This window comes from Melospiza melodia, chromosome 2 (genome assembly GCF_035770615.1).
Source record: "Melospiza melodia melodia isolate bMelMel2 chromosome 2, bMelMel2.pri, whole genome shotgun sequence".
Classification (NCBI taxonomy): Eukaryota; Metazoa; Chordata; class Aves; order Passeriformes; family Passerellidae; genus Melospiza; species Melospiza melodia.
Window position 1 is genome coordinate 119,441,944 of NC_086195.1, and position 12,790 is coordinate 119,454,733.

At 37.0% G+C, this 12,790-nt stretch overlaps 1 protein-coding gene across 1 annotated transcript in view; it reads right to left on the bottom strand.

The window, feature by feature from the left end:
• Positions 1-707: 707 nt before the first annotated feature.
• GABRG3 (gamma-aminobutyric acid type A receptor subunit gamma3) overlaps positions 708-12,790 on the bottom strand; it is a 298,094-nt gene continuing 286,011 nt past the window's right edge. The window contains exons 9-10 of the mRNA XM_063149731.1: positions 11,754-11,783; positions 708-8,487 (exon numbers count right to left, since the gene is read on the bottom strand). Of these exons, the coding sequence (XP_063005801.1) occupies positions 8,209-8,487; positions 11,754-11,783 (309 nt within the window). The 3' untranslated portion in view covers positions 708-8,208. The remainder of the gene's footprint in view (positions 8,488-11,753; positions 11,784-12,790) is intronic.

Consider the following 12,790-nt stretch of genomic DNA (forward strand, 5'->3'; position numbering starts at 1 on the left):
TAACAAGCTCAGATAGGGAAATCTGTGGGATCATGAGAGATCTGGGAAATTTGTGCATTATCTTAGGCATTTTCTGTGGCCCAGCTGTCAGCTCCAGGGTTACTATGGAGTGGAATCCTAAAATGAAGTAGGCATTTCACAGTTGGAGTGGGTTGAGACTGACAATTCTGTGGTCATGAATGCACAGAGACGGGAATTAAATTACATTCAAAGAGCATAAATCAAGAAGACAGTCTTACTTAACAATGGGTGGCTGCTGAAAAGTAAGTCTTGTAAAAACACAGAGTATAGTTTTACCAGTAAATTTCACTGAGTACTGAAAACTTTGGGATTGGGAAAGTTTTGAAGCCAAATTTTATCACAATTATAAAATTGCAGACTCCTTAAATTCAAGCAGTTTATGAAAAAGACGCAGCCTATTTCTTGATTTTTCTTTGAATTTTGTAGCATATTCTTCCAAGTTTAAATTAGACTCATGGATAAACTGCAGTCTCAAATATTTTTTGCAATTTAGTCAGCTCATGCTCACTGTTGAAAATATTTTTGAAAGACTCATTTGAAATTACTTTCAAGAACACCCTACACCCTATTAAAAAGGTAACACACTATGCCTTTTCTCTCAAGGAAATTTTCAGAAATCTATTTCCATTCTGTTAAGCTCTCGAACTCCAGAAGAAAAATACAACCACCAAACATGCACGCCATACTTGCATTTTCTGATAATGTGTATTTATTTGTATCCAGAAATACAAATGCTGGGATCAAAATACGAATATAAATAGTATTCTAGACGCACGGCCCTACTTCTTAACACAAAGTAAACTGGAATGGATGTGATCCAGAAGAGAAGGTCATTGTCTGAGAACTTGAGGAGATGAAGCACATGGGTGTTTGACTTTTCTGATTAGGTCAGTCTGGGGGGATCACTGGGATGGCTATCTAACTTAGAATGACATACTGGTACTAGTGCTACCTGTATTATTCAAGGCACATTGGGCACATAATTGTACTTTCATTTCACTATGACATCACAAGCTGCACTGCTAGCAACGAAATCACACACCCCTAACAAAAACTTAGGAAGGAAGGATAATTAGAAATCTAAAATTTTGTGTGTTCTATAAGAAAATTCAATTTGGCACATAGTTGGCTGTATTTATTTGATTAATAAAATTACACTCACTTATAAAAAAAAAAAATCATGTGTTGTCATGGTGGAAAAAAATGTTTTGAGAGCAGTATACTAAGAGTTTAGACCAGGATTATGTGGGGGTTTGGTGATGGCCTGTGGGTAGCCACAGGTTGGTCCATGATTTAAGGTTGGTATCACAAGTAATTGTGCATGACAAAAAAGTCACAGGACTCCTGAATGACTGCAAAAGAGAATAAGGGAGTGTGATACTGTGATCTCTGCACCAGCTTTCCCACTGTTGTTCAGAGGAAGTGTTTTGTGGGAGTTTATTCTGTTTTTTTTTCCCTCTGCAGCACTCTGCCTGGCAGTGCTGTACTTCCCTGGCTGCCTGTGTAATACTGTCAAATGCAATTATTTAACCAGCTTTCCGAAAGTTCCACAGCTGCTTTCATTTTGAGGATCCCATGAGCTCTGTAAGCATGGAATGGACTCTGTAGCATGCTCTATTTCACATTTGTCAGTAGTTTTTAAAATATATGTCATCAGTATTGTTCTCTTCATCCATTTTATATTAATGTGCATTTTGACAATTTTAGCATTTACCTGTTTTGGGCCTCATTTTAAGTATGTAAATCACAAATCTCACATTAAGTACTTAAGTTACAAATCTACACTCCACAAGTTTTGAATCCAAACAATGGATAATCAACTCTTACAGAATATCATCCAATGATCTTCCTTATTGCTGATTTGAACTTAAACCCCTCTTCTGGTCAATGGTCTTAATGAATGTGAAAAGTTTTGGCTCAGACCTACCAGGTCTGGTTTGTTTTAAACTTGTAATCGTGTCTCAGTAACAAGCCATCACCAGCTTCACTGTGGATAGATCATACTTTGTATTTTAGAATATATTGTGTCAGTACAGCTTCCTGTCTCTCAAGCACTGCTGAAAGAAGTTATAGAGACTTTAGAAGAGTATTAGGGGCTGTATTAAACACTAAAGGGAGCATCTGCATTCCCCTATAAGAAGCTCCACAGGCTGGCTTAGGCCTCCAGGTCAAGTTATTGGGTGCTCCAATGACACCAGAGGCTGTTGTGTCTCCTATGACAAGAGCCATTCCTTACCCAGATAAAAGAATATCCGTCAAGTTACTGGCTGATATCAGTGCCTGCTTTGCCTTGTTCAGTCCTTGAGAAAGCTTTTCCCTAGACATATGAATAAACACAACCACGTCTTCTGCTTGTCCTTTATAAACAGCAAATGATTACAAGATCAAAATGAATGTTTTGGTAGAAAGAAGAGAATTCTCAGGTGTCCATCTCTGAGGCACTGAATTTCATAATTAATTTTATTCTCTAATTTCGTGTATTTTTTAGGAAAACCCTTGAGGAGTCCAGATGCATACAGCCACCAGCTTGAGGACCCAAGACAAAAGAAGAAAAGCAAAAGAAAGTAAAGTCTGTAGAAAGCAATGCATCATCACAGATGTTGGATATCTCACTTGAGGAATGTCAGCAGTAACTAACCAAGTGCTTGAAGTCAGTCATGATCCAAAGTCATTTAAAGAAAGAGCTGCTAGGTAAACTAGATTGTCAGAACAATATTCATCCCTGGTTCAGGACTTAGTCCTAGCTAGACAGGGTTGTAGGCCATCATATCTCTTTAAATTATCCACCAAATGTTCAGTGTAAAAAAAATTACTGTTTAACTTCTCAAAGCAATTCAATTCAGGCTAAGATTTTTTTTTTTTTTTTGTTCTTGAAACATAATTTCACTTTAGATATAGAACATAGCTTTGGTTTTAGTATCTAAACCAGCGGCCTAAATTATGAGGAAAGAACTCCTCCTAGATTCCAGGGAGAAAGGTAATACTATTAAGGCCACTGAGTCTGGAAAAAAGGCCTTCATTTTTTCACTTGTATACTAGAACCATTCAAGAAGAGAGTGTGATGAACCATAAAAATGTGGTGGGCATAGAAGCATAGAATAAGACTAATAACACTATACTTTTTTCTCAGTAGGCAAGTGTAAGTTGAGCTAGTTTTGTGCTTGTGGAGGGAGGAGAAATATAAATTAACTGAGAGAAAAAGCCAAAAAACCTCTTAAGGAAAAAGAACCTCACCTTTCATCTGTGGAAGTACATTCCCAATCCATAGTCTTGTTTTGCCTATTTTGAATAGTCTTCTGGAAAGAGATCTGGATGAGCCTTGAGTTTAAGCTCTGCATCTCTTGGTGGAATGAAATTGCTGAGTGAAGAAGGAAGGATTCTGGTAAACTGCTGAAGTTCCACTGCAGCCTTTTGCTATATAGGAAATAAGAAACCTACAGACTGTTTGGAAGAATAAAGAGAATGCAGACAAATGCTCAGTCTGTAGGTTGAAGACATTTAGAGTACTGATCACACATTGTGGTGCTCAGGAAGAACTCCAGAAGGTCACTGGTCCCACTTTCTAACTTTCAGACAAGAAATATGTTAAGGGATGTCCTTTCATATTAATAAATGATAAAGGCACTGATGTAAGAGGCACAAGCATTTCACTGTGAGCAAGAAGAAGAAGATACCTTGAAAAAAAATAATCTGCCTGTGTAGCTATCTAATATTATGAGATATGGCTGGCCTTTTCTTACTGCATTATATGGAAACCAGGAAAGAGCAGCCAATTGAAAAAGAACAATTTGTTATGGACAGCTTTTACAAGTTTCAGTGGGCACTTTGTTTTACAGATTAGAAGGTGACACCAACCCTCCAGGTGGTGAGGCTAATGAAACAGTCCCTGGAGGTGTTTAAAAAAAGACTGGAATGGCACTTAGTGCTATGCTTTAGTTAATGAGGTGGTGTTAGGTCATAGGCTGGACTTGATGATTTCCAAGGTCTTTTCCAACCTATTTGATTCTGTGACTCTGTGAAATCTGTCTGTCTTAAAATATTGAATCTTCCTTCCCACAAAGTCTGTCAGCAGTTCCAGAGCTACCTGGCATCCAGTCATGTAGGAGAGTCGTTTTATCAGATATACGGCGAAATTTTGTATAAAAAGGAGGTAAACAGCCTTCCCTTCATGAAATGACCTAGTAAGAAGATAATTCATGGTGATAAATTCATGAAATAACGTGAGATGCTAGACACCAAGACATATTAGAGCTGCAGAAGTGTTTAAGATAGCTATCTGTCTGAGTTATTTGGCAGTATGCCTGCAGTTCCAGAAATAATTTCCTATCAGTTAAAGGCTCATGTGTCACTGCTGTTCCAGCTGATGAATGTGCAAACCTCCAGGTGGATGACTTGGAATTAGCTGTGGGTTAAATTGAATAAGAGGATTGTAACAGATAAGAGCTGCACAGCAATAAAAAATAATTTCTTTTTCTTCTTTTAGCTTCACTACTCATCACTGTCTCTGTGAAGGCAGTTCTGGCTTTTGTAATTTTTATCATTTTTATTGGTATGCACAAAATAGCAATACACAGTTGAGAGTTGATTAAGGAGAACATGAGAAAGAGAAGGTTATCAAAATGCCTGATGTGTTTTAAACTACACCCCTACTTTTTTGTTTAGAAAGTTATATTAAAATTGTGTGACACTGCAGTTCCCCATTACTGCTGGACATTGAGAGAGCAAAAACTGGCTACAAGTTTTTTTTTTCTTTATTATTGGAAGAGTGGCTGTAAAAAAAAGGAGCTGTCAATATGCTATGAATCAGAGCCAGGAAAACAGAGAAGACTGAATTAAGCAGACCAATATTATTTATACATTCTTAGTTGCCTTGGAAATGCTGCCCTCAATAAAGACAAATTATGCCCAAGAATTTTTAATTGAAGGTGAGAATAAGAGGACTGACTTTAAATCGTCCTGGGAAAAAAAGGTGATTATTTAAAAAACTCACAATCCCTTCTGCAGCTTTGATAAGGAACAAATGTAATGTGAAGATACTTGGTTTTGAGGTTTTACATAGCCACATGTGTTCATTTCACTGTTCATTTGGTTTTTCCTTCCTCTGTTCCCTTCCTTGGAAGGGTAAAAAGAAGTAGTTGAATAAATGCAAGTCTCTAGTATGAAATTATATGATAAGAATATGAAATTATATGATAAGAACATATTCTAGAATGCTAAAATACAGTTCTTACATTTCTCATGGGACAGCACACCAAAATGTTAACTTTTGCCAATTTGCAAAAGAAGCAAAAGAATATCTGAAGGTGAATGAGGATGTTCTCACTCCTACAGAAGGATATGGCACATAGATGTGTGCAGAACATAATGGCCACAATTTTAAATGATGCAGATCATAGAAAGCCCCTCTTCCCTCATCTCTAAGGTTTCTCAGCGCCTGCCAAAGCACAGAGCAGTAAAGCAGTGAGAGTAAGCCAAGTTTCTGGGAACAAGCAGAGGAATGCATTCAGGAACCTGCCAGCCTTCCATAAAAATCAATTTTTGATAACCCCAAATCAGAAAAAATTACACGGTAAAATATGTCCTCTGCTCTCACTGTAAGAGAAGAAGGCAGTAGTGTCTGAAGCTTCTTTCTTGATTTAGGACAGTGGAAAAATTGGAATTATTTGCTTCCATCTTCTGTTTGTGGAAAAAGTCAGAAAAATTGTCAATATGAATGGACTTAGCAGAACCAGTCTTTCAAAGAAGGATCTGCTGGGATTGTCTGCTTTCAGCAGGGCTCCTGAGCAGCCACAAGTGCAAGAAAAGCATACGCTCATCATCTAACACAGGAATGTTCCACTTCCCAGAAAACTCACACAGCATGGAATTGTTAAATAAACATCACTTTACCTGTTCAAGATCTAATGGTGGAAGGCACCTGATTGCGCATCATTTGTCTCAATACTACCACCAAAATCAACTGATTGTGCAGAGGGTTTGCAGGATCACCCCCCTAAAGGAAAATGGTTTCCATTATTGGAATATTTCTAGTATTCTTCCAAAATATGGCTGAAGGTGACTATTAGAGTAGAATAATTAATAATTAATAATTAGAGATCAGGATATCCAACTCAAGTTTAATCACCTTCTTGCACTACTTAAAATATCACTGTCATCCTCAAATTAAGTCTATACCTCCGAGTGCAGGACACAGGTTTACAGAGCAGTTAATCTGCTAATTAGAGTTAGCAAAATTTTCAACATGTATTTTGAAATCAGAAGGTTATCATTGGTTTAGAAGACATCAGATTGGGCAGATCTTTCTAAAAATAAGGCTTTGATTCTGCCTCAAAATATTTCTTTTCTGTGCTTCTAATTTGAATTTTTTCAGTCCTTACAGAAGTAATTCGCTTCCACAACCTAAACACAACTAGGTTTCAGATATTTGAGACAAGTTAAAAACAGAAGAAAGATTTTGAAAAATTAAAATTAACTTTTGGGTTAATTTTTCCGCCCCCTATTAAAACTCAGTAGAAGAACACAGCAACAGCAATGAGAGACAGTGATGTTTCAAAGAACATGACAGCATTTCTGTTCCTTTAGAAGTACTGTTGCATTAGCTTTTGCTTGTTTGCAGGGTTTTCCTTTGGAGGAAAAAGGAACTCCTTTCAAGTCACATCCACTATTCATTTTTTCATCAAATACTGCCTGGAAGAGACACACATTTTTTGAGTTCATAAAAAATTATCTCCAAAAGGAAAAAGAAATAGAATTGTTGTTTTAATTATCTTTTAACTTCAATCTTTTGCAACAATTTGCCATGCAAAGGGTAGTGAAAAGCTATTGCTATTTAATTCTGGATGTATTTTGTTTGCTTAATAACAATTATGTAGACAGCCTGTAAAAGACATCACTTAGTTCAATACTGTAAAAGTAGTTTTTGAAAAAATGGGTAGTAGAATTCAATGGTCAATACCTTGAAAAATACAAAATTGTTTTTTAGTGTAAAATATAGTTGAAAATTTTGGAAAAGAATGAAAAGAACCTCTTTCTACATGTGGCAGCTATTTCATGTTTAATCCAAGTGTCACAATTGAGTTCCTGTAATGCACTATTCAAGCCACAAGTGTTCAGTCTTTAGGTCAGGCACAGGGAACAACTACTGTGAGTAAATATTGCAGTGTTTGATGTTATGAAAAGAAAAAAAAAGGCCTTTGGCACACCTGTTTTTCAATTTTATAATACAACTTTGAGAGAAAAAATAAGAATGCATGAAAACACTTTTTTAGCAGATTGAAATCTGAAGAAAGTCACATATTCCTGGTGCTATTATAATTTTTACTCATGGGCTATGCACTGTGAACTGCTACAATGACACAAACAAGAGGAATCTTGTCCTGCCTCAAGTACAGTACTTTGGAAATCAATGACCATCCTGTGTTTAATGAGTCGTAGAAAACACAGTTAAAAGCTTGAAAAACTGTAGAAGTTATGCCTACAGCTGCCTCACAGATAGGCAAGTCTTATTTATATCCAAATGATAGCTTTCTTCTCTGTCTGCCTTTTCACCTCTAAGTTAAAACCAGTATGTGTGGGTAAGTGGCTAATTCAATGAACCTCAGACCTCTGCAGAAAGTCATGTCCACGTTTTGATCCTGCCAGACATTTCTTAGTGTCTGTTGGTGGTTATTCCATATCAAGGAGATTGTCAGTTTCCCAAAACCTGTGGTATCAAGCAAATTTAAATACAAAAGAGCATTTTCATCAGCTTTGGCTTATTTGCTAGTGCCAGTGTACATTTCTCTGAGCCTTAGGGAGATGGCAGCATTTTGAAGAAAGTATGAGAATGAAAAATAAAAATTACATATTTAAACTTTGCCTGAATTGTGAATAGCTCCTAAGGTAAGGGACAATAGTAGAGATTTTAATATACAATAATTATTCATAAACATCGCTTACACTACAAATTCAGCAGAACTTTGTAAGAACCTTTTTCTTAAAACAAATAGCAGTTAGGAGAGAACTCTTCCATGTTTTTCTTTTTCAAGAAATTACATGTTAAAATTCTTCATCGGGCTCTGTGATGGTAAAAGTTAATGTGGTCTTTTAAATTGGAGATGAAACTGACTGTGTCCTTCACTTTTTCTGCACTTTCAGCATCCGTCCGCAGTGAGAAAACACAGCAGTCTTCACTGCTACAGGCAACATTTAAAGATAGAGGTATCCAACCCAGTAGACCAGGTTAAACAGCAGGAAGGATGTAGGGAAAAAGACCCTAGAGTAAGAGTCCAGTTCTAAGATGTCTATGTGAATCCGTCCTCTCCTCCACGAGCCTGATTTACACTCTTCATAACAACAGAAAAAGCTCTGACAGTCTTTCCCATCCAGACATTCATAGACACACGCATCTTCAAAATCTTGCCAATACATGGCATTGTTCAGTGTGATGACTGTAGTTGGTGGTCTCATATCAAGTACAGAATAATTCTGAGGAGAGAAAAAAAATTGCAACAGTTTGACAAATTTCCCTGGATGGCGCAGATCAAAATTAATAATCACAGCAGAAAGCAATCATTTTTTCACACTTAGGAATTCACTTACCTGTCAGAATATAATTTGCAAGTTATTTTAAACACTTGCAGCTACTACATTTAAGGTGGATTCTCAAAAATAAGGAAGATATCCCCCTCTCCATTTAATTATACAATGTCCTCCACTTCACATAGGTGCATTCACTGCCTCTTAACTTCACTATAATTTATAAGAACAGATTTGGTCAGCAAGAGATAGTGATCATTTCAGTACAGGATTTCCTGTACTGAATCCCGAGGCATGTCCCCTCAGTGCTTATCACACTAACCATGCTCAGAAATAGGAATTTTGATGTCATGCATCCTCACAGCAGCATTCATGCTTACAGACGTTTCCTTCTTCAATGTACTCCCTATTTACACTTTGTCAGCTTTTCTGTCACATCATTTCCTTGGCACGCAAGATGCCTTTTCACAAGAGTCTCCCCTCTCATACAACCACCCATTCCATCTTCACAAGTGTCACCTCCTCCACTGACATCACTAGAAAAGGTCCCATCAGCTTTGCTGCCTGTCAGTACCATCCTGACAAAGCAGACACAGCCCTGGCAGCCTGGCTTATCTACCGGAGGCCCTTCCTCTCCCTGGCACTGTGCCAAGCCTTGGCTTTGCCTGCAGAAACATGCTGGCCGTGCCAGGAACAAGCTGGTCACAGCTGCTTGTGTTTAGGAAAATGCTCTGGGCTCTTGCTTCCATACTACACAAAGTACTCAACATTTCCTGCTGAAGGTGTTTGGGGGTATCTGAAAACTTTCCTTCTGGATGTGAGAAACACTGGTAATATGACTGATGTGCCTCAGTGGAAATGTCTCCTTTTCATATTGACTTAATTTGCTTTCTACAAATCTTTTGGCATGCTGTAGTATTACCCATCTCATTAAAAATGCTGGTGCCTGAGCTAAGAACTTGATGTGGCATCCCTCTACTTAGATGTTGGCACTGCCAACACAGACAACTACACCTGAACAACTGCCCTATGGAATCTAGTCAATTACTTCTAGACACAATTCATTTTGTCATAAGTAAATGCTAAAATGCCTCAGGTGCATTCTTCTGTGAACTGCAAGCAGATTGCAGTTTAGAAGCAGATTATTGCAAATTTATTTGTTGTGAATGACTTTATCTCTGAGATTAGATGACAGAAATTACACCTGTATGGTCTTTTCTCTCTTTTGTAAAGTTTTGTGTGGCTTGTTTCAGGGCCTTAAAATGTGCTGCCATGTCAAACAGGTATAAGATTATTGTACAACCAATCTTTTTCACTCTAGTACTATGGAAAGAAAAGACTGTGACTAGAGTATACATGGCATTCTGCTATACCGCTGTGTCATATATTGCATATTTATTACTGGTCGTTATGAACATTTCCAACTCAGGGACTGAAATTTTCCATGCCTTTCTAAAATATTTATGTTTAAAAAAATAAAGGCTCAGAAAGGTTTTGGTGGGTGACGATAAAAAGGTGCTCTGGCTCTGCAAAGGAAACTTCCCCATATCTGGGGTATTTTGTTTTTTTTTTTATATCAACTATCTGCTCAGGACAGAAGATAAAATAACTGCCCTCATAATTCAGAGAGATCAATCTGGTTGTTTTAATCTCTGCCATGTAGGAGGTATCCCGAAGTGACAAGATATGAGGGGAAGGTGGATGGTCCCCCCATGTTCAATGTGTCCAGCTGAGCTGGGGCTGGGAGAGCAGTGCACACACCGTGGGCACCATCCCAGTCCCACCCAGGAGGTCTGCCAGGGCAAGGCACTTCTCCAGGGCCTTGGACACGGCAGTTCAGGTGCAGTGTAAAACATGCTTAATAATATTGTTTCTGACAAGGTAGATGTGTGTTTTCTAGGAGGAAAAGAAAAGGCTTGGGATTACGTGAACATGGATTTACTAAGATTAATAAATTTCACCTTTTAAGTGTCATTACTACAAAGTTGAAAAAGACAAAATGATATCTTGAGAACCAGAGACATTGCTTGTTTGAGCTCTAATTTGAAGGTTTCTTTGTATAGACAATGCCCTCAGTATAGACAAAGGTGCTCAGTAACGTAGGGTGAAAAAAAAACAGCAGGTAAAAAAACCTGAAAAGAGTGAGTAAAAAACTTTAAATGTAGATGCTTTCCAAGCAGATCAGAATGACTAGCTCTAGATAAAGGTTTTTAAACCCTAATGTAATTTTAATTATCTTTCCCTATAGCTTTTAATTGGAAAAAGGAAAGTGCTGCTACCCATTCAACATGCTCTGTTAACTTCATCTTCCAGAAAAGTCTGTCCAGGGAGTGACAGCAGTAGAAAGTGGATAGATGTGATGCTTGCTGTAAACCACTAATTGCCAATAAGCAGACTTTCTAAGTTATATGAGGTCTTAAAATACATCAGAGAACTCTTGTTTTAAAAAAAAGTATATATTGTTATTTGTAAAATGATAGGCTAGTAACATAGATCTGGCAGTTGTAAATGAGAAACTTCATCATATCCAACCTAAGAAATGCAAACCCCAGTGTTTCAGTTCTGGTTCTGTTCTCATCTGATGGCAGACCATTCAACCAGCTGGTAAACTGGCTGCAGGCTTGCTGAATGCTTTATATTTGCATACACTATAGCAGGTATTCACACAACTTAGAGACACAATTTTGTGCTCTGTTCCAACTTTATTGCTACTCCACATATTCCTTTTGTAGATAGAGTACAACTACCTGTGTTCAACTTGTGTGCCTAAATTATTTGAAAATCCACCTGAAAGCTTACTAAAGGTTTTGCATATGCATAAATGAACTTTCTTTTTTTCTGTGAAACTTAGTTAAAACTCCATAGAAGTTTATGACATAACTTGTGCTTATTACTTTCTCATAAAATGTTGTAACTTCTGTATTATATAAAGCAGACACACAAAATTTCTGAGGTAAAAATAACACATAATATTGTATACTTGACCCTTCTCCCTCTCATATCACTTGATAAGTCCTTATAGAAAGAGGCAGCTATGTTCCTCTGCCACAGCTGAAAACAAACTGACCTTTTAACAAAAAAGCAAAGCAATATTTTTAGTGAAGTCAGGGTAAAGCATAACATAGCAATACAGCTCTCTCAGGAATTAGTGCAAGTAAATGTCAACCATCTATTTGTGCCCCCAATTCTCTCACTGAATAAAGTAACTTACTTACCATTACATGACCAAAACTTACATCAGGTAGCTTAAATAAAGATAAGAAAAGAATTATTCAGGAGAAAACATATTTAGTGCTTCACATGCATCTATATTCAATAGTATTCCTTGGATCAAGCCCTTAAATGCATAAAACACTCCATGCAGTGTGTTCTGTATATATTCACCATAATATTCTGGACACTTGAAAACGGCATGAAACTTCAACAGAATCCATGACTGGTTTTCATAGACTTAAAATATTTATTTAACCCATGAAATGCTCAAGCAATAGGTAATTGAGCATTTTTTCTGGTCTTGATTTAAATCTTGACAATGTTGCATGTTTTCTCATGTCTTCACTCACATGTCTGGAATTACATCCTACTAACAAAGATACTCATGACTTTTTAGTTCAGTCTTTCTATAGGATGGCAATTTTAGTTTGATCACTAGCAAGTTCATTTTGATCTCAAACTTTTCTTTCGGTAACAATTTTTTGCTTTTGTGAGCAATGCATTTTGTAAGAAGCTATTTTAAGTTTAATGGAGTCGTCATTGACTAAGTCTGTGGCTTTCTAGACTTTCTCTAATCCCGTATTTGTTTCAGATTTTCCTTCATTAGTTCTTCATTCAATCATTTTCTATAGCTCTTCATTCAATCCCTTTTTACATCATGACCTATTATTCCCTAAATTTAGGCTTCTCTCTCCTCAATTTCCTTCTTCACATTTTTCCTATTTGGCTTTGATTTCTGATTTCAAATGTCCTTATTTTCTCCATTACACACAATGGCATCCAACATCTCCAACTACTGATTATGAACAAATAATATTTATTGCTTGATTTCCAGTGGCCAGCCCCTTTCCATATGTTTACACTGAGATTTTTTTTCTCTATAAAACTGCCCCCTCTCATTCTTATAGTCAGTTATGAAGTAAACCAGGCAATTCTTCCTGCATTATTGTTTTAGTTGATTCTAAATAGATAGCTTTTGTGTTTTTCTGGGTGTTACAATGAAAAGTTGTTTTTTGGCCAAAAATGAGCCATGCCTAAA